Consider the following 23263-nt stretch of genomic DNA (forward strand, 5'->3'; position numbering starts at 1 on the left):
ACTTAACATAAAATTTAAATAAAATTTTTTTCAACCATCCCATAAATAAAAAAATTTTTTAAAAAAAATTTAAATCTAAACCATAAATTTTTTTTTTTTTTTTTTTTTTTTTTTTTTTTAATGTTGTACATATAAAGTATCCCACTCTGCTATTTCCTGTAATGTCAATTTCAGAATCAGATGAGCTTTACAATGTTACATTCTTGCATTGCTAAACATGAAGGGTAACCTTCTCCCTCAGCTTGTAAACTGTACAGCTCACAGCTGACAAAATCTCATGGATTTACATGCTCTGGGATTACATTTTTACATATCAGGAGGCTTTTGTTTCTTCAAGAAGTTCAATTTTAACAGATTCAACCAAACCTTCACTTTAAATAATATTTTAAAAGAAGAAAAAGAGGTGACAGCTTTGCCACATACATAAGTACTACTTATTTCTTTCCCTTCTTTTTTCTTTATACAAATTAAGCCTGCTCTAATTAGATATCTTCCATAACACTTCTTATCTTTTGAAATCAGTCTCAAAATGACCTGCCTTGGTGGTGTGTGGGTGAGATGCTGGAATGGTGCCACTTACTAGCTGCTATTGCTGATATACCTAGGACTGTTTTAATGGTGCAGTACCATAAATCCAAAGCTCACTCCATCAGACTGAGGCAGTCAGCTTTAATGAGTGCAAATAATGCTGAAAGCTTCCATAGGAAGTCAGATCTCCGATTACCAAAGGAACAGGAAGACAACAGCAAACCACCTGAATACAGCCAACTAAGAACCATTTATCAGCAACACCTATACCCTTTGTTTCTGTTGGTCAATTTTTTAGTCATATGGCATTGATCTACTTGAGAAAGGACATGCATTCAATCAGAAATTCTATCCCTCCATCTTTCACAATGTTTCACCTCTGGTTTCATAGCTGTGCCAATACATGAATAAGAAAATTATAGCAACCTTTTCACCTGAAAGTTAAGCAGACAGATTAAAAACATTCTGCCCTGCATTGCTTGAACTTCCTATGATGAGGAAAATGAGAAATCTTATGTCTAACATTATATGACTACATTTTACAAAAACAAAATACCACAAAATAACATCTACATTAACAGATTCAAGGTGGTGTGCAATAGCAAATTCCATTCACCTTTTCTACTTACAGTTTGGAACCAGAAGCTATAACGGTATTGTTGTTTATACTATACCTTTTGTCCTGGAGGCCCTTGAGGTCCCTGTAAAGAGAAAGAAAATGTAATTACTCTAGCTAATTTAAACTTCAGTGCCCAATTAAAACCGTCCCATTGTGTAAGTATTCAGATACTGGAATGAAACCAGTAGAAATTTTCTGCATCGACAGAAAGTAAAATGTTCTACAGAAAACGCAAATGGATCTTTTCTCTTTTGGAACAGATTTTACTTCTAAGTAGAAGATTCAAACTTCCCCCCTTCCTAACATCTTCTCTTCCATTCCATCAATTTCTTCAAATACTGACAAATCTGTCAGCATTAAAAAGACTGTAGTTTTTCTTCTTCTTCTGATCTAACAATCAGTTGTGGTCCACAATAATTTTTCTGCTCAGCAGTAAGTTTTCCACAAAAACTTGGCTTATGCTACTAAGTTTTTACTCTATTTTTAAATAGAGAAGCATTAGCCTCTCTATAGTTTCTAGATCATTAAAGGTATTGAAATTTATTTCTATAGTTTAACCAACATGTGATCTGTGCCATCAGCCACAAGTTAAAAAAAAAAACAAAAAACAACTTTCAAAAATCCTTAAGAATTCTCTTGAAAGTAAAGAAGAACCATTATAACCTTATGATCTGAGAATGCAGGAATACCTAAATCCAGGAAAGGTTAGCTGCTTAATGTCTTACAAGAGTGAGTTTCGTTGATATTAGTTGGACCCATTTCTCAACTGGTATCTCTGAAGCACCCAATTCATTTGTGGCCAAAAAGGGGAGGCATCAGGGAAACAGAACAGCAAAACATGTATATGACATCATGTCAGTCTGTTTTGATTAAATCAGACCACATTCAGTATGGTCATCTACTCTTTTCCACATGTTCCTACAGGAGGTGCTCATGCAGTTTGTGTGTGCTGAAGCAAACTTAAGAGAGATTAATTCTGACTGTGTCAAGTTGAAAAACAAAAAGCCAGAATGGGAGAATTCAGCTTGTTTTGATGTTTGAAAAGATAGAAGAAGAATTGATGTCGGAACAGGAATTATTCAGGATTTCACCTTGAACAACAGGATTGCTGCTTCAAAATGGCAAATTTTGTATTTAAGATAGGGTGAATATAGGTTAAAACTCCCTTTTTTTTTGGTAGATCCAGGTCGTGTTGGAATGTTGCCCTGATGCAACATTAAACTGGTAACACAGAAAAGCTCCACTGCTTGTAACTGCTGGTACTGGATTCACTGTCTTAGAAAAACGAGGATCTTGCAAGCATCTCCCTTTTTCAAAAGGACAGATTTTGCAAATAGAAAACCATCTGCGGTATACAGAATGACAGACTAACTTTCTTTTCTTTAAAAGGATGTGAAAATAACCAAACACTCAGATCTGATGATAACTAGAGTGATAATTAGGGAATAGAGTGATCACCTGCTTTTTCTGACTGGAGAAAAATCCCACCAGCCCACTGCATTTCCGTAAACTGCTATTTAAATCTCTTTTTTCAGTATGTGCCTGAATTCTAACTCTAAGATATATCCAAGGATGAGGGCACCTGTAATAGCGATTATGGCAAATGAACAGCCTATTACCTGAGCACCACTTGTAAGCAGTCTCCCAGAACACTGGAGACAGGGAAGAAGAAAAATAAATGAAAAAAGTCAATAGGATGTTGCTAGATGAGAGTGGCCTACTGGGGAAGGAACTGAACCGTGGATATAACATATTCCATTTAAACAGAACTTTTCCCTTTGTTCTAGAAAATGAAGAAAGTTTCTTCCAGTGCCTCACAGCATGGCAAGTGATGAGCCAGGAATCTTCCCTTTTGCCAAGAAAAATACAGGTTTGGCTATCATCTTAAAAACTCCAAGAAATTCATGTTCAGACTACAGATTACCCATATCACCGTTACCAAAGTAAGCTCCAAATATCCAGGCCCTGGGCATCATTTTTCTTTTGACTTTTATTAAACAGTTCTACTACATTAGCTTCCATCAATAGGCCAGAACAACTGAAGACTACTTCATATTTCATATCTGTTTCTTTTATGTGCATGGAATAAGTGCTTACTCTTCAGTTTCCAAATACATAAGAAGCTAAACATAATCTTTTGGACACGTTCAGCTAAACCAAAACACCATTTGGAAACCTTCAAAACAAAGCTACTATCTAAAGGTAAAATTGCTACTCAGTTATTAGGAATATCCCCCAAAGTAAACTGTGAAATGTGTTGCTCATCTGAGTACTTCTGCGCTTAGAGTCTGCAGCTGTCAACTTGTGGGATGGATTTGATTCAAGATATTGCAAATGTCTCCAGAAAAATCTCCTTCCCTAGAATTTTCCCTTCAATGCTGCTACCATTCCAGCTCTTCCAAAGGACTTACTGAATAAGAAAGTATTTTCATAGAAGAAAAATCTTGCCTTCATTGCATTTTTAGAATGGATGATTCAGAGAAGAGCATTAGGCACTAATCATCAGTTATTTTAAACAATGAGTAGTTTTCCATTTCTGGTACTTAAACTTTACTCAGACTGGAAGTTACTCCCATGTCTCATGACCTCTGAGCTATTACACCACCTGATGACCAGCACAGTCCTCAAAAATACAACTACCTTCAGCAAGCTAATTGCAATTAAAAGCTTAAAATGACACATTTTACAATTTACACACAAGAGTTTCTTATTCTGTATGTACTCAGAATGTAAAATAATTATATAGAATTGATAACAGCTAGAGAATCCAAGTAGAAAATGGGAAATGCAATATGATCATGTAGGGTTTTTTTCCTTAGCATTTAGCAATTAGCAATTGATCCGAGGAGAGCACTATATATATGAAAAATCATGTCATCGATTTGTTTGAAGTCATTAATTAGAATCTTTGAAAATTACCCTTTTTTCATACATGCACTGAGAAACTTCAGTTGAGCTGGCTGTAAATTTTGGTCAAGAGAGTTGCCCAGTACAGGAAAATAACTAAAAATAATAAAAACCATTTAAAATCTCTATTATTTCAGATATCCTGAACACCTCCTAAAACCATTTTCTACCTTGTGTAACTGATAAACTACCTATAGATATGACAAGAAATAGCATGGGTTTACTGAAGTAGATTCTCAAGTTAATTCCTCAGTTGGAGAGTAGAAAAAGAAATTGCACTGCTCCCAAGAAATTCAATAACTATTCTTGTGTCTCTGGGGATGGAGCATTGTATGATATGTACCTAAGTACTTGGAAAAATTGGGCATCCAAGGATAAAAAGAAGTTTTTAAGTGTTCTATGTAAGAAATGAATTTTCACAATGAATGCCATTCTTCAGCCACTATTCTCAAGGGATCTACAGAGCTTCTTTCATATCAAATATTAGCATTACAGAAATGATCAAATGAAGTTACAGCTGGATACGCTCAGGTGCCTTCACTAACAACTACTCAAAATTAAAAAGAAAAAAAAAAAAAGGAAAAACAACGGAAAAAGTTGCCACAAATGTAGTCAAAGCAAATTCACTGAGTCCAGAACTCTTTCTAGACATCCGTTTATATGTTCTGTTTTCCTTTTAAAGTTACTTTGCTGCTTGTGCTTTAGCAAACTGCAAAATAAGAAATATTCTGCCCTGCAAGTGTTAAAGCTGCGGTTCAAAGACACAGTAATTCAGGGTGTGATACCTCACAAACAGCCTCCCTATGTGTTTTAATTTTCAACTTCAAGTGGCTCAGTTGTTAAACATTTAAATAAATATATGAAATAGAAAGCTTGGAGCATTTTCCATTTGCAGGTCTGTGCTAGATGTAATGATTTGTTCTGTGAGGTGTTAGATGTCAAGGACAGCAAGCATGAACACCAAATGAAAATGCCTAACAAAAACATAATGAGAAAATGAAAGTTTTGGTGTACTGAAAAAATTATAAACCAAAATACATCACAATAGAGCAATACATTCATACTGAAACTCTTATTCCAATGCTTGGTAAAAAACAAAACAAAAATAAAACAAACAAAAAACCCCAAACCTTTTTTTTTTTTTTTTTTTTTTTTTTAACCTTTCATACTACCTTTCTAAAGTAAAAACTCCTTGTAATAGAAGGCCTTTATAAGATCTGTACCTACATTTTTATAGGACAAAGGAGTTACCAAAACTATACCTGAGAACGCATATTTCCTCTTTGGTACTATAGGAATCATGAAACACTTCCTTATTTCCACAAAGCTGAGAATGAAGAAGAATTCAGGAAGGGAACTTAAAATAACAAATGTACATGCAGAGGAAAACCACAGGTTTCGTACACAGCATCCATCTGCCTTTCCGAGGAGCCTCCGTGTTGCCCGTTGACCCCATTTGCTGTGTGGAACAAGGCATATAATGTAATTCTGAAAGTGTGTTCTCGCATGGTTGAGGAGTGTTTCATAAAGATTGTGATGACTGGAGTACTACTATCAAAGTATATAGTGCTTTAGCATTCATGAATTGCCTGAATTTAAAAAAGACTGGCTAAGAAAACAGATCAACTATAATGGAAATTCATATAAATTCTCATTAAGCAGTGGTCCCATATGCTACCTTAATTGATTAAAAGTGCGGCAAAAGCTATTAATTAGTGCTCAGGCAGAAATCCTCATTGTCGTCGTCTTCTTAGTCATTGTTCTGACATCCCAGACAAATGTCACTGAAGTACTGAGATCATAAAATCCCAAAGACAACTTTCCCTAAGACTAGCTCTTATAACTTAAGGCCAATGAATCTGCATCGGGGAAAAAAATAAGTACGTGCCGTAGGAGGTGCAGGCAGAGATTCTCAATTTCAGCTGCTAGTTTTTGGTAAACTTTCACATCTAGACAGCTTGAGAACCACACTTTCTAAAATTTACTGTGAACATGTCACCAGAATGAAATAAACAAGGCTGCTGCAGAACTCTGGCCATGGAAAACAAATTCACAATTAGCAATTTCCCAGAGGAACTATGAGGATTCACACCAGCTGAGGATCTGTCCTTGGTTGTTGGCCTGAGAGGCTAAACTCAAGCCAGCAGCACTTTCCAGCCAGTTCTGGCTGATTCCCCCCCTACCCCTTCCTTTTTTGTTTTTTTAAACCTCAGATGAAAAATATATATTAACTCATTTTAAAGATGTGAGGTTTTATAGATTTGACTGCAAAGCTATGCTCTTTCACCAACTTTCAAGTACATGACAGTATCCTTTGGAAGAAAGTTCTCCCTATACTGAATAGCTAGTAAGACCACTAAGTCTTTTCTTTTTTTTTTTTTCTTGAACGCATGCCCAGCAAGTCTGTAAAAACACAAAGCTGCTAGTCTGGAAAACAATACATCTTAAGTAGAGGGATTTTGCATTTGAGTTAATCATTAAAGGATAGATTTCTTTTGCAAAGAGATATCTTTACCTGAATTCTTTGCTTGTTCTAGACATTTTGTTCATGCAAAACATCTGTAAAATTACTTATGTATCTTTAAAGCCAGTTTCTGGAGAAAAAAAAATATATATTTTATTCAGAGACAAAAAGCAGTTGACTCGTACACTGAACACAATTCAACTAATTTTCCAAGGAGCTGAAAAGATGGCAAATTTTGATCCTCCAGAATCCTATGGCTATGCACTGGTTTAGAATAGTTCTAAATTAAAAGCACCAAGAGCGTTTTGGAAACAAAAACAAAAAGCAACATCAAAAAGTTACCATATGGAAATTAGAAATAAAAATAGCCATGCACACCTTCTGTTCTATTGCAATATGTGAATCTGAAAACACCTATCAGTGTCAGCGTTTCAGGTTTCCTGTCATTGACTACACTTATAATAAAATCACCAGCACTCTGAAACCAGAAATTCTAGCTTCTACCTGCAGAAGAATCACAAACACTTTTATGATCCATTCTGAAAATAAGAAGATGAAGAAAAAAAGCCTCACATGGTACCAGGAAGACATGGCTAATGGCATGGGAAGGGAAATGTGTTATAGGAGGCAAGACACAACTTTACCAAAAAGGATGAAAAGCTAAGGAAACTCTACCAGTCTTCCCTCTGGCATAGAAGACTTTTTTTAGATCCACATAACATTTCAAAACTTCAAACCCTTAGCACCACATCTCACTGCTTGGCCTTCATGTGACTCCATTCTGCACAGAGGAGCAATACCTTCTACTCTGGCAGAAAGTAGACCTCAAGGGCTTTCTAGAGTCCTGGAAACTAGAAAAAAAAATTAAAAAAGTAACTAACTAGGCATTCTTACACTCTCTTCTGACATTAAAGATATATACACTCAATTCTTCTTAACTTAAAACTAACTTTGCTCACTACTCAGCCCTAAAAGAAAACATATTGTTCCTAGCATAAAAACAAAGTGATGGAAGACCTTGCAAACAGCAAGACCCCACATCTCAACCATGAGAACAACAGAAGGTGACTGGATGCTGATAACATGGGAATATTTTCAGCAAGGGAATAAGACACTTGCATAAGCAACAGTGGGTTTTCCCAACCTTCTCTTCCTATCACCCTGAAGTAAGCCACTGTAGCAGAAATGCTAAGTCACAACCTGAACCAGTGACTGAGCACCTTGGGGAAAGGCAGGGTCAACCCAGGGGCGCTCAGGTGTATACAATGTACCTGAGGGACCAGAAAGTGTGGGGCCAGGATCCACCCCTTCCCAAACCTCATTAAAGTGCTGGCAGTGGAGGTGAGAGTGTCTGTCTGGAGATCCCTTTGCACCTGAGGCTTCTGAAAGTAGGCAGCTGCTTTTCTTTATTTCTGTGCCCGTAGCTGTTACATTTGAGCAGATCTTCACTTACTGCAGCCTAGGACTTTGCTGCTCTGCTGTCACTGCTGTGCTTTCCATTGTGTTACACCCACTTAATTTCTGAAATAAAGAAAAGCCATTCCCCTTCTTCAGAGTAAATTGCACAAATTGCCCTGTGCTATAAAGATGAGTTCTCTTACGGCAAAGCTGAACTCAAACAAGAGAACTCATTGTCATTTTCTCTGTCTGGTCCAAGCAAACCTCCCCTGCCTGAGGGGGAAAAAGTTCTGAATTGTTACTACCACTTTCTCTCCCACATCTAAAACATGGTTATTATTACTTTTTTTCTTTATTGACACAGAACTTCAATAAAATTTGAGGAGAATATGGCAGCAGAGTCTTGGTGCAAATTGTTGTGCCCTCACTAGTGCTCCTGATTTCCTATTTGATTGAGCAATAAGAACATGGATGTTCCTGGAACTCCAAATGCATTAAAATGATTTCAACTTTTTGAGAATCAAGTCACATGTTGCTTGAGTAGGTCACAAGTTACTCAAGACGTGTAATAGGTTTGTGTTACATTCTGAGACGCAATCTGGAAAACACGCTGCTATCTCATTATCTACCATCTTTTGCTCTTCAAGGGTCTTATTCCATTCCTTGTAAAAAGAGAAGACAGAAAGCTAAGTAATTTCAAGCTGTGTCAAGTTTTTCCATTTTAACCCTTTTCCAAGGTTAAAACTGAATTTACCAGCTCTGGTAACATTCTCTGCACTCTCCTAGAAATACTAAGGGATGTTACTGAATGTGAGCATAAATCACTTTTGACAGAGAAAAGCTTCTATCCCACTGTTATAATCTAGAGGTCAGGCCTGCAGTTCTTTGCTTGAATAGTACCAGTGCTATTTAAAACTGCTGAGACAGTGATCCTTTAGAATACAAATAGCCTTCAGTTTCCACCAACCTCAAAAAGTACATTGGAAATTTAGGGATTGTTTCAGGGCCATCGGTGTTGTCCTTGCCTGTATCTTGCCTCTATCCAGAAGAACAACCAGAGTGCATGCTCCAGTACTTGGCTTCTTACTGGAAAAGCTCTGGAAACATCAATAATCCCTAAAAGGTGGATTTCTGGGAGATTAGCACTCGTAGTACTTTTCGGAACCCATCTACCTACCAGATCCTTCTTCACACACAGAAAAAATGGAATTTAACTTGGACTTGAATAACAGTGTGAAACAGAGACAACTCTTTACAAAAGAGTTCCTGCGGAATTAACGTAGAAGTTCACAATTCACATCTGAGATTTCTGCTGTAGTTTTATTTGAAGAGATGGATGGATAACACAGGAAAAGAATTGTAGATAGGTTTGTGTTCCCTGTTTTTCTTTAGCATCACAATTCTACAGCATAACTGTTTGGAAATCAGCTACTTCTGCAGTAGTTCCTCAAATTTCAACATTGAGGTAAAGAGATATTCATGCAGAAATGTATGATGGAAGATGTCAAAGGAAACCAGACAGAATCTGTATGGATAGCTTCAGCACTTTTCACAAGGAAGACAGCCTGGAAATCTGTACTGGCACAATGCATATGTCAAAATAACCAAGAAAAATGAAAATAAAATGTCTCTCTGATAACCTGAACTTTTCTTGATCTACATATAGGTTAACACTTAAGCCATCATGTTGGCTTTTAGACCAGGCATTTGGAGCTGGAAACTTATGCAGTCTGGGTTTTTTTTTTCTCTAGCTTACAGTTGCTGGTATGATTTTTAAAATGCCTTTTTTCTCTATTTAAACACATCTGCACTTAGGGACATGAAGAGTCCTGTAGCAGTTCTTTATTTCCTATGTGCAGATGACTAGAGCAGTGGGAATCTTCTGAATACCGCAAGGCTCTTTTGCTTTAAAGACCCTTGGGGATTCTGTGACCCTGATGATCTGGTCTTGAACAGAACGAAGACACTGCTGCAGTAAGCGCAGTCCAGAGAGCAAATAGGAGATTACAATCAAAATAAGCAAACCAAAAAAGAAAATGCCCTTCCCAGCTATTATACATGCTATTAACAATAAGTACTCATAAACCAAAAAGAATGGAACAACAGGGAACACAAATGTGCTAAAACACTAGGTAGTACCTTTGGGAGATGAGATTTTAGCTCTGTTAAATTTTTATCTTTAAAAGAGAAGCTATAAAAAATTCAGTTTCCTGATCAAAGGAGATACTTCAGAATCTCAATCTTTTCTTTCTCTGCTGAAAAACTTTCTTGGATTTTGTTAATCCAAAATGTTCTGCAAATTGTCAAGCTGAAGCATCATCACATCTGTTTAAAACTTTATAAATTCAAATAGGTAGTAATCTTATCCACACTGATTGCTGAGCATATAATCTTCCTCTTCAGAAGCATTCAGAAATCAAAAGCACATGCCAAGAGCTACAATTATGTCACTTCACATGAAAGAAAATAAGAATGACCATAAGCATTTAGGGAAATCTTAAGGGAAAAAATGTTTCACAGTTTTGGGAACATGTGACAAGCAGAAACCCCTGATGCATTATCCTGTGTCTGAAGCTGATTTACAGACAGTGGAGCTTCAATTTGCTTCCAAATGAAAAGGGCTAATTAGTTTCTGATGCAACAGAAAACATGTACTCCCATATCTGAGTATTTGTAAAAAGTGCATTCATTTAGCTCCTATATTCTCCCACACATGATGAAAAGAAAACCCTCAGGAGATAATATTCTGAGAGTTTCTTTGCAGCATCTTCACTGTTATGTCAGGCAAAGGGCCAGAAAAATTGCTGAGATTTTGGCCATTTAAACAAGTAGATGGCTGCTGCACTGCTCCACAGTCTCAACGTGAAAACAGCTCAAATTCAGAGGTGGCAATAAGAGGGGCCATGAGTCAGGCACATCTGACATGGCAGTTTTTCCTCGCTGTGCCTTCTATACTTCTGCAACCCAAAAGGAAGAACTGCCCTTATAGGCAACTGTATATTTCTAAAAAATTCTATTTTTTTCTTGCATTTTCTTCGCAAACGAGACTTCAAAGACTCAATGACAAAGGAAGGCTGGGAAATACAATTATCAAGCTTTCTGGAATTCCACAGTTTAAGAAGCACGTTTAAGTCTGTTAAAGTTTCTTAGCAAACTGAAAGAGTACTTACTGCCAACCCTTGTTCACCTGGCTTTCCTGGCTCACCCTAAAAAAAAAAACAACAAAAAGCATGAATAATTTAGAATAATTTAGCATGTCTTGAATTCAGTTCCTTGCTTAATAACAACCTCTTAAAAAATTCCATTACTCAACAGGTATGGCAGCTGACCACATATTAAATACACGCACAAATTTATATGTATATTTGCTTTTTAAAGTAATAGATCAAATCACAGACTTTAAGAGGCAAGGTACTACTTCACAATCTTTTAATGATGTAGTTCTTCAAGTAAAATTTAAACCCTGGTGTGCTGACTCTCAGCCCCTTAGTTCCAATCATAACATTCCACTTCAGCCAGTGGTGCTAAAGAACACAGATAAAGTTTTTTTCACATATGTGCTGAATCACTGTTTACATATTCCAGAATTAGTGTTCTGTGTCATCACCTCAGTCAGCAGGCATAACTTACTAATTATCATATTGCATATACCCATGAACAGTGACATTTTGAGGCTATGCAATAATTGTTCGTTTGTTAAATATTTGGATTGGTTTTCAAAATGGTATCCCTTCATTTTCCCAATTAATTCTCTTAGTGGGCACACGTCTACATGAAGCGAGGAGCTATCTTCACTTCTTCTTAAATGAATGTCTTCAACTGTCATTTGAGACAGTAAAATGGATGTCATACCACACGGGCTATCCATGTGCTCTTGGATCAGTACAGCTGCAGGATCATCTTCATCAGATTTATCATAAAAGAAAACCTGCCAAGAACCGATGGGAACTGTTTTGATGCGACTGTTCTTGGCAACTCAACAGATTCTAAACTGCTTCTCTAGGTAAATGTGCTTTCAGATGCACAAATCTGCATCTGCAAACACACCAAAAAAACAGGGAAAGAGAAACCACACAGATTTCAGACAGCAAATTATTCAAGGTTGTTGAACTTCTCAGCTTTCTTTGTAGCCTTGCTTATTTTTTTATACAACAATCTCACAGCATCACAGAAGCATCAAGATATGCCTATAAATGTTGGGAAGCATTATCTTTATGTTGAAATAATTTCAAAACTGTGTAACATTGTCTACTGTTTTATTACCAGAAAAAAACAAACAAACAAACAAACAAACAAACAAAAAAAAACCTGTTTTTTCCCTTGTGCTTCTTTTTTGACACTCTAAAAGTGCTGGTATCTGTGTGGCAGGAAAGCTCTTTTGGAAGGCAAGTGCGTACAGGTTCCAAGAGGTTTTTCTACTGACACCCAAATAAAGGCTTAGCAGAAGGATGCAAAATCCTCTCTTGTGCCCTTGATCTTCCTTGGTTCCTGTTAGACCTTCCAATAGGCCTAACAGCATTTCCCTCACATTTCTACCTTCAGATCTAAAGACTTTCTGCCCCAGAAACAAACATTTTCTCATCTCTAAAAACTTTAAGTGACTGGAGCAGGATACATGCTCCTGGCACGTGAGGTAAAGATAGCACAGATGGAGGTCTGTGGGCACAGATGGAGATGTTAGCACACAGACTGTTCCTCAAAACTGCTACGCAGAGGAACAGAAGTAATGATGGCTGCTGGAGATGCTCACCTGGGCCCTGTTATCTTGAGTGAGTTTCACAGGATGCACAGCAAATGTATAGGGCATGGAAGAAGGCAGCGGTCAAAACATTTTCTTGAAGTTCTGGTAATTATAAGTACCTTGCTTAAAAGGAAACGAAAGCTTGCTTAAGAAAATGACTGCCATACAGTGGAGGCTGGCCATAGTAACGACTTTCAGTTGTAATGCTGCAGTGTTCCTATTTGTAATGCAGTATAACTATTATTTTGTTATTTCTCTATTCCACACAAGCCTTTTAAAGATAGAAAGCTGGGACAAGTTTTCCTCTTGAAGCAGGACACTGAGAAGGAGCAGGATGATAACAATAGTCAGCAATCTGGTTTGATTTTTATCTGATTCTGAAGCTGTACCACAAATTGATTCTCCACAATGCCATGGGGCTTAAGATAACCACAGCTGAACGAAAAGAAACAAAAAACAAACTATAAAAAGAAACTCTCTCTCGCCATCTAAAGTCAAAAATCACTACAGAACTATTATAAAATGGAATGACCTAATTGCATAAAATGCATTACTTCTGTCATGAGAAACACTATTGTTCCCTTTGCTAAGCAGCAACAAAAACCAAGCAATCTGCAGTCAGACTGTGACCAGCAACACTAGCTGATTCTTCTAGCCTGTTATATGTGATGTGAATTACAAAAATGGTTGCAAAACCATTAAAACTCTTGCAGTTTTAGAAATCGGTTGTGGTTTCAGTCTCACCCTCTATATCAAACCAGAAGCAACTCTGAACAGAATCAAATTTACCACATTAGAAGACTAACAAGAAATGAGCAGATGGCCAAAGTAAAGCATACAGTGAAAGCAATAGATTTTCAGTGTCACTTCACAACCTTGTGCTAGAAATTATCAGCCCAATGTTGGCTAACAGCAGGCCTCAATTAGAGTCATAGAATCATTAAGTTTGGAGAAGATCACCAAGATCACCTCATCTAACTGAACTGTCAACCCACCACCAACATCACCAATTAACCCATGACCCTCAGTGCTACATCACCATGTTTCATGAACATCTCCAGGGATGGTTATCATGTTACACTCTTAATACACCTAATGCATGGTCAATACAATTTCAAATGAGGCAGTCTCAAATATGGCTAGAACAGGAACTCAGGTATTTTCTTTCTTGGTTTTGCAGTGAAATTTTACGACTTTCTGTCCTGGCCTACAAAATGAACTATGCTTTCTCTCTGACAAAGCTGTTTCTTTTTCCAGAGATGTCTTCACCTTGCTAGTTCCTTATGCATCCTCTCAGCTGTGATCTTTACTTGTGACAGATGTGTTTACCAGATCTGTGCATTTGACATTTCAGCTGTCAAGTGTACTGCCTGTGATTCAGCTTCCACACTGACATTGCAGTGGGATTCATGATAAACAGAGAGATACGTTTTTCAAAAAGAAAAACATTTAAAAAAGGAGTATTAAAGAGGTCACAAACCATAGAGTCAACACTATACTCATATTTTGAAGAAAAAAAAAGTAAAACAAATTCTTGCATTTACCCGTCTTTTTATGAAGTGTTTAATATCACATTATAAAATGCCAAAGCCCATGGGTCTGATCCTGCATCTAAAAACATTAAATAATTTTCTGTATTCTGCTTATGGATCTAATGAAATACAGGGGATGAGTGGAAGAAAATTGTACTGTTAGTGTTGTGTAGAAATGGCAGAATCTCACTCCAAAATTTATCATACTTCGGGCAGCATTTAGCAGTTTATTATTCTGATTTCATAATTTGAAGCAAAATCATTAGAAAGTGAGAAATAAAGCTAGCCTATGCAATGACATCTCACATTCAGCTTTAGCTTGAAGTCTGAGTGGGAACATTTGCTACTTGAAGAGGAGGCAGACCATTTTCGTACAGCTATTAAAACATCAGTGAACAACTCAGAAACCTTAGAATGTGTGGGAAAAACTGCCAGGGGTGAGAGGCAAGAAACCTAGGTATTACTCTTGGCCCCGCTACGAACTTACTGCGTGTGGCAGAGGGACTTCAGGTGCACTGCGAAATTTGTCTGTGGTTCAGCTTCCACATGTCTTACTTGCCAATCTTACCTCACAAACCACCTTTGACTGTTACATATTTGACAAAAATTTGGACACTAACAGACCAACTCACCGGAATGCCAGGCATCCCTCGAGGACCATCTTTCCCAGTATCTCCTGGGGGACCTCTGGGTCCTGGTGGCCCCGGAGGTCCAGGGGGTCCAGCTTGTCCTTGGTCCCCCTAGCACAACAAAAAAATAATCATGAGAAGTTTGCTTTAGAGGCATCCGCCACACGAAAATACATTTTTCCAGAAAGAACGCAAGACAAGTTTAAAGAAGCTACCGTGAGCTAAACACTGGTGTCTTTGCTCCTTAATGCAACAGACCAACAGGTTGACCTGTACAGTGCAAGCGGCCACAGAGCAAAAGGCTGAAATTGTAAATGGCTTGTTCTATCACAGGACACGAACTAGAATTTGGTGTAGCTTTGCAATATTTGACTCATGCAGTTTTCCAGAGAGAGTAACCGTTTTCAATAAGCAGCTCTTCGTTTCCTGATTGGTTTAATCATGACAAAGCTGAGGATTAAAAAAAAGTCATGTGCCAGAAGTATACAGTTTGCCTGGCAACATTCCAAGCCCATCAATGTTACGTGGACAGACTTCAAACGTGAGCATGGAGAGTAAGTGCTTTTCCACAGAGTCGCACAGAATTTTTCATCTGTGTTGGTGAGCTCTTTCAGAGCAATAATTAGCCAAATCCCTTAATGATTTAGACTTACTAATTTGTAAAAGACAATTTCCAAGAAAGTTGCCAGAACATACAGCCTTTGAAAAAACACCAGAAATGGTGTTCAACTTATTTGATTTCCAGTATAGCACTGCAAGCCACTAAAAATGCTAACTGCATCTTAAATGTGGAGCATTTGGAGCAGTTACCCACAATATTTAAGCGTTAATTTCATTAACAATTTCTTAATTATAGAACTTTCAAATAAGCAACTTGCTATAAGAAGGTTTCCGACAAACAGGCACAGCAGAGAGTAAACTGAATGTAAGGAAGAACCAGATTCGAGTGAGATGAAGCACTACCTTAATGAGGCGGCGTTTAATGAGCTGCTGATCAGCAGAGAGAAACCCATGATTGATTTTAGGAAACACCATCTGATCAGGCAGGTGAGGTCAAAGGTTGAAGATCAGAGATGAGAGAATTGAAGAATAGACATCAGAGGCCCGAGAAAGAAATAAAGATATATTCATTAGATTTGTAATAGCTAAAGTTATATGAACTGGTGCTTCTGCTAGAGAGAAACTGTGCTTTTAGCGCTCTGTGAACTCATCATATACAGCGAGTTAATTGTCTAAGTCCTTTCTCCTCAGATTTCACAGGAGAATTCTTCACTTTATTTTTTTTCCATTATCTAGGCTCTGAAAAAATTCAGTATTTTTGCATTCTGTTCTCTCAGCAAAGTTTCTAGACACAAAGCACCAGTTCAACTTTCAGTCAGATTTTCTAACCAGCATATTGTGCCATGAACAATGGTGTCATTTTAATAAGCATTGGAGTTCCAGCTTGACCAGATTGCTCAATTCTTCCTGCTTAATTTGCAAATGCATTTTGAAAAATCAGCACATACAGATTAAACTTCAGATATCTAACACATAACTGTTTCTTGATTCAACCACTACAGAGTTCACTGACATTTTCAATCCTCCTGTATGCCTCAGGAAAGCAGAACTACAGCAATTCTCATCTGAAAAATGAAATACTGACCAAGAAGAGCACACGGAACATGGGTGCTGCCAGGGGTAGCGCTGTATGCAGTCATGGATTTGATCCCACGCTTTGCATCAGAAATGCATACACCAATACAAAGGCAAAGGGAGTTGACTTAGGTCCACCATAAGGATTCATGGCTATCTTGTAGTAAGAGTAATTTTTTTCATGTGCACTTTTATGCTGATACAGAGAGACCTGACTGAACAGATACATGTCAACCACAAACCTTGACGGTGAGGATCTGATTACTGTGCAGAGCAGCGACTGTGGGGAAGCCTGGCAGACCCTAGGGACACAGCACAACATGGTACCAAAACAACACAACACAAACATCACAGAGACAATTTACTGACAGACAAACAGAACAAACACTATCTTTAGTATACCCCACATCGCCTACTGACAGGAAACAGCCTCTCTGTCATATGGGAAACAGAATTAAGTTTGCACTATAGGTGTGTGGATGTTGTTACTTCACAACAATATAAACAGATTATTAGAAGGAGCAGTTGCATAGAGGTGACTCCTTAAAATTACAATAAATTGTTAGGATTGTTTGACAGTTGTTAGGCTATCAGCCAGCTGACTGCACAGTTCCTCCATTACAACATGCTACAGCCCTTCAAGACAGCTCTGCAGAAAGCTTTGATTCTGGGTTGCTGCAGAACTTGACAGCGGTGACAGGGAATTTTGAGGCACTTTGTGTAATTACCATCCTGCTCCTCGCATTCTGTTTTGCATACGACATTCAGCACATAAACTGATCACACATACACAACTGTAAACACTGAACAACAATCTACTGATAGATCTGGGGGAATCCACAATGGCCAAGGTCAACATTTTCAACATATACATAAAGGCATTTTCATAACCAGGGTAATATTTGCCCATTGAGTGCTGTATGCTGCATGTGGTCTCCCATATTCTACTCTACCCACATGTGCAGAACTTGATACAAAAAAGGAAGATGTGGTAATTAGAGCCTGCTGAGAGAGCTTTGCTCTCACTTCAGCACTCTTCTCGTGCTGCCTTCTAGGGTGCAAATTAGACTTCCTCATTAAGCTGAAACTTTGTAGTGTTAAGCAGGATAGTCCTAAAGAATGAAATCCCTAAGGCCTCTAGATACAGCACCCTATTTGAGGCAGAGATCCTCAAAGGTTTGTCCATGGAGATCCAGGAAACAGCTAAGACATCAGGCTGAGGCATATAGATAAAACAGTCCGGTATGCCTAAGATCCCTATGTGCATGGACACAAGTGTCACTTCCACGGCACAGCCCTGCTGTGAAGCCTCAATGTAGGTGGCTGCAGAGTTGCACCTGCAGAAGGGAAAGTTGCACATAGCTCTGGCTGCCAGACAAAGTGGCTTTCTTAAGTCCTATGTCAAGGCTCTGATGGGGCAACCCCTGTGGCCAAGGGGCAGCACGCTTTGCAGTCCAGCCAGACTCGTGGAAAGCACCAACAGGGAACAGTGGCCTGACAGCTACAACCATCTTTCATCATTACAAGTAATTGTTCTGTGCATCTCTACCTGCAATCGTATCAGAGATGTTCTGGATCACAAAGACCACAATGGTCTTCCTCCCCAGCTCTCCTAAGAAGGCAGAGTTACATTCTGATGCACACAACATGCCTTTGCTAGTGCAACTTTATTCTTGATACACACTGGTGAAACAAGAGGAAACTGAGACTGCAAGTGAATCCCATCCAGTCAGAGGCAGTTTTACCAGCTTTCCCACTTGGTTCTGATGAACCTGACTGTGGCTAACTGCATTGCTTGATGACCTGAGATCTCCTCTTTAGAAACAAATAAAAAGAAAACAAAGCCAAAAAAGGCTAAACCACCATACATTTAAAGAAGCTCATTCCTGAGACATTGCTAAGGCTGAAATGATACACCATTTAGAAAACAGATGTATCAAATTTGCATTTATCTTGTTATGGAATATAAGTTAAAGAAGTTATTAAATGGTACTGTGCCAGAATCTTTACATCTGTGACTCATTAGTCCTGCTGTGTACATAGTTCATTCCTCTTCAAGCTAAAGCTACAATACCCCTGTAATGGAAATGGGTACAAACAAGAAACCTACATATCTAAAATTGGAGCAGAAAACAATAAATTTTAGTTGCTTTTTTTTCTTTTTTAATTGTAAAAGGGATAACCAGAAAATCTTTTAAGCACTTCATTTTTACTCATTGTTGCATAATAGTTTTTATAGAACTGTATTGAGGCATATTTAGAATTTGACTTTTTTTTTTAAAGGGGGAAACTCAAAACTTATATTAGGTTTGATTCATTTCACGATGAATACAGAAAAAAACCCTGAGAATTAATTCAGGAGATTCTCTGCAAATGTTGTTTGGCTTTATTTATTTATTTATTTAATAAGTGAAAAAGTTTTGAAAGTTTTGTGTAGCTCCACAAACAAACATTTATGTGGAGCACTTCCCAATCTGTGTTTTCAATGCCTCCCAACACCACAAAGACAAGTTCAAGAGTATACCAGTACTGTAGGTTTGTCAACATAAACAAACTACGAGAAAGAGAAACGATCTCCTTCAGCAACAACATCTTCCAGCATTTTCCAAAGTTGAAAAAAACTTCTTTCCATTTCCCAAAACTGATAATCTCAGAGCTAATGGCCAGAAAAATGTCAGCTTGGACCTAGATCATATTATTGTACATAATAATAATTTCTGGAGAGATCAGAAATAGAAGAATACTGAATGGAACCCAGCAGAGAAATTATGAGTACATGGTTTATGCATGCGTGAGAGGTTTCAGAAGGCATTGCATCTTCTGGCATCCATGAAAGCTTATGTTGGCAAACAATAAGCATCAAAAAAGGCATAAAATGATCTACCCTTCCTACAAAATGAGTTCTCTTCCTTTCCTGTCACTCTGCTATAAATACCCCCTCAAACATCCCCTAGATATATGTATATATATTTTTCCTATCTAAAGTTGTTCTCAATGACAGATTCTGTGTTATTCAGTTTTCTCTTTATTTGGTTTCATTCTTGAACTGCGAATATGAACAGTTCTTGTTCTACACAAAACACAATGCTTGGCAGAAACTAACAGGCCCGTGACCATATAATGCAGTACACTGCTTGCCCACCTGGAAATGCAGATAAAGACTGTTCATTCCCATGCAGTGGCCAATGACAACACTGAATAATGACAGACCCTCACACAATTGCCCGACTTTCGACTTTGGTGAAATCATTCTCCTGTAACATCCATCACAATCTTTAGAGATGTCACTCCCAAAAAAAGTCCCAGATTTTTCACGCATTGTTCAACTTTGTGTGTTGGCCTACAGCAAAGTCTAGTCTTTAAGGTTGTCATAGCCCTTCTCTATGACAGGTATAAGAGCAAACATCATTTTAAAGGTTTACAGTAACACTGTCTACAGTCCATTTTGAATTTTGCATTTGCTCAGCACAGTAAATGTCACAGTCCTCCTCAGGATTTTCCTTCTGACCTGCCAATAAACCCAAGCTGCACAAGCTTACATGTTCCTGTGAAGACATGGTAAATGAGACAGGAATTACCACCTGCTGTTCACTTGCACTTCCTAAGGTTACAGCCAGCTGCTGCTATTTCACATCAAATCACACAGGCTTCAGGCCAGAGTGGTCTTGACACCCTTTATGGCTGCTTTCCCTCCTCCCCAACACCACCTCCAATTCTAATTAATCCCTCAGACTGAGTGGCAGTCCTGCAGCTAATTATTTTACCTGCCCTGGGGAACACAATGTTTGGTATCACCCTGTACAGTGCCATGGACTCTCAGCAGGAACTCTTTTATATAATCCCTTTTATCATAACCGCTGCTTTCTCCATCAGCAGCTCTGCTAAGTAAAACACTGCACCATAAGACAAGGATCCAAGATTTTTTTCATGTAGGTAATAATTCAGCAAGGAGTTATATTCGAATACATCATGTAATGATTCAGTCCTTGTATTAAAATAATAAAAGTATAATGTCCTACAAATTAGCACAAACTTTGACTAAAAACAGAGCATTGTAAAATAAGTGTTATTTTCTATAACGACCTCTATATTTTCACAGTGGACTCTGCCTAACACTATGCTCAGAAAGGACAAAACTGGATAAAGCTAGCACTTGGCTATTTTAGTTCTATTATTAGATGAATTTTGAGTGAGATAAACATCTTCTTCACACAACTCAGGAGTTCTGATGACTATCAGAATCATCAAAAAATATCCTTCTTGAAGCCATGCATACTCTTACTGAAGCTGGTGGTAAGCATCCACTAAGATCCAATGTAGACCGTTTTTTTTCCAAAAACCATGTTGGTCCTCATAGTAAAAATCTTCAGGTTTATCACATTCCTTTTCAAATTTCATACTCACTGGAGTTATAAAAAGCAGGTGAGCGGTTCAGATCACTTCTACGATATTTATTAGGCCTGGAGGAAGCATTTTTCAAGAGCTGGCTTTGATCAAACTGCTGTAACTCAAGTGTTCAGTACTGTAATACTTTTGCGGGACAGCTGTCATTCTAGATGAAATGCCTACATAATGTTTTCTCAGTCACGGGACAGAGCTTGAGAAAGAGGAACAGGATGTACAGAAACTTCCTTCCTCACCATTCCTCTGGCATTACTAAAAAGGAACAAGATGCAAACTGATGAGTGGTAAGTAAAGACATGCACTGCCTAGCTCTTAAGATGGAAATGACAACATCCTTGTCTTGAGAGCAGGTATGTGGCACTCTCTAGTGTCACAGCTGTTCTGCATTCCCCAGCAGTACCTCATGAGCCAAACATCAAAGGCATAGCTTGGCCCTGGAGAGTCATCCACTGCCAAAAGAATGCTCCTGAGAACTCTGAGCTGAGGCTCATCTCAAGTCTTGAGTGCTCCAGTGCTTCAGATCAAGTGAGCAGCCAGTGCAATCTGAGTTCCTTCCAAACCTCACTTCCCCGCTTTCACGTTAATGGAAAACAGCGGAGTCAGAATAGCCTAAAACTGGTCAATTTGTACAGATAAGTAGTCCCAGAAATTGACTACATAAACACCCCTTTTGATTTTTTACAGATAAGGTAATAAAGTCTCAGAATTAACTACTTAAAGGCAAGCTGGCATTAAACTAGATATTGAGAAGTTTTCTCTATGAGTTTGCTTTTGTCAATGTTATCTTAACAGAAAGAATTGTGTAAGTTTTTTCAGCCTTCTTATTGTGGCATAACAGGAATATAGTTCAAAACAGTGGTTAGATATAGTTGAGAACTAGAACTTGCTTCTACACAGGACAATGGAAAACAAACAACTGCATGGGTAGTCATATTACTACAGCGTGAACTTAATGCAGTACTGCTGCATTTATTTATATGTGAATTTATGTTTGAAGTAATGCATAAAAAAAGAAAATACACTTTTATACAACCTAACAATATCAGCTAAGGAACAACATCTCTGTATCACTACGTTTACTGCTTTTGACAGAATATTCATATAAAAGAAACCAAAGACTATTCTTATTATGAAATAAAAAGCTGGGAACAACACTAATTTCTGTTAGCGAAAGCTGAGCAGTCCTATTAAGGCAGATAAAATTCATGAGGAGTACTTATAGAAAAAAATAAGGTAAGCGTTGAGTAGATGTTGAGTAGAATATAATCAAACATCACCAAGGACAACTGTGGAATACATTGATAGAATAAGTTATGCAAAGTTACATTAAATTAACATAATACTCTGATTGTAACACTATACACATTTGCTTTGACAAAAATGTTGGATGTTGCTTTGACAACATGTTGAATAAAGACACAAACTAGGTGTCTGTTCGGGAACAAAGCTGCTTATTACATTGCTGATTTACATGCATTTGATAAAATTAGTAGTACCTCAAAAACTGGAGTCTTGCCTTTGGTAAGGGCAAGAAATCAGATTAATTTATATGCTACTACCTAATTTATGATGCAAACCTGTTCCTTTCTAAAAAAAAGTGCTAATCCTCAAATGAAAAAAGACTAAGTTTTAGAAGATGGCAAAGAGTTGATGATCATGGGTTACTCATCAGTAAGCAATTAGTATTTCCTGATTTATGAATGAAATACTCATTCTAATGATGACAACATAGATTTTTCATTTATTGTCTGAAGGAGCAGGAAAAGACTCAAAATATTTCATATATTCCTTAGAGACATATTAAGGATAATATATGCACACATTATAAAGAGGCTTTATTTATTTTTCTTTGAAAAATAACAGGTCAAAATGCATTCCTTAGATATCTTCAATTTCCCTTTAAAATGAGATAGTTTATAAATGCAGTGTCTATAATGCAACAAGTAATACCGAAGCTTTTATTTACAGCCTACACTTACATCAACATAGGGTGCTCTGAAAGCACTGTCTTCTAATTATTTCCATGGAAACTACAACAAAGTGCACGATAACACTGTTTGATACAGCAGATTCCCACTAACAAAAAACTACTTTTTAACACAGACGCCACGATTAGCCTATTAGTGCAGATGAGCTAATTGAGATGCTCTTCATTTTGTGGTGTGACAGCTGTTCACAGCCACCTGGAATGTGGTTTATCTTCCACATCACTATTGCCACTGCTGAAATGCACCACCCACCCTCTGACATCGTGGGCCACCAAAATAAGAGGTGTTACTTTTGGAGCAGCCCTTTTATAAATCCAAATACGTATGCATATATTTCAGTAAATAGTCTGCTTCCAGGCCTATGTTGTTTATGGTAGGCAAATTTTAAATAGTCTTCCAGCACAGAAGAGTAGAACTT

At 37.7% G+C, this 23263-nt stretch overlaps 1 protein-coding gene across 6 annotated transcripts in view; it reads right to left on the reverse strand.

Moving 5' to 3' along the window:
- The window catches only part of COL25A1 (collagen type XXV alpha 1 chain), a 294538-nt gene that overhangs the window by 73282 nt on the left and 197993 nt on the right, over nucleotides 1-23263 (reverse strand). For all 6 annotated transcript variants that reach the window (XM_042812563.1, XM_042812561.1, XM_042812562.1 and 3 more), the window contains exons 8-11: nucleotides 15782-15853; nucleotides 14822-14929; nucleotides 11087-11122; nucleotides 1203-1229 (exon numbers count right to left, since the gene is read on the reverse strand). In XM_042812563.1, coding sequence (XP_042668497.1) covers nucleotides 1203-1229; nucleotides 11087-11122; nucleotides 14822-14929; nucleotides 15782-15853 — 243 coding nt within the window. The remainder of the gene's footprint in view (nucleotides 1-1202; nucleotides 1230-11086; nucleotides 11123-14821; nucleotides 14930-15781; nucleotides 15854-23263) is intronic.

The sequence above is a fragment of the Centrocercus urophasianus genome, unplaced genomic scaffold (assembly GCF_019232065.1).
Source record: "Centrocercus urophasianus isolate 14NV4802_14NV808 unplaced genomic scaffold, USGS_Curo_1.0 seq_13, whole genome shotgun sequence".
NCBI lineage: Eukaryota > Metazoa > Chordata > Aves > Galliformes > Phasianidae > Centrocercus > Centrocercus urophasianus.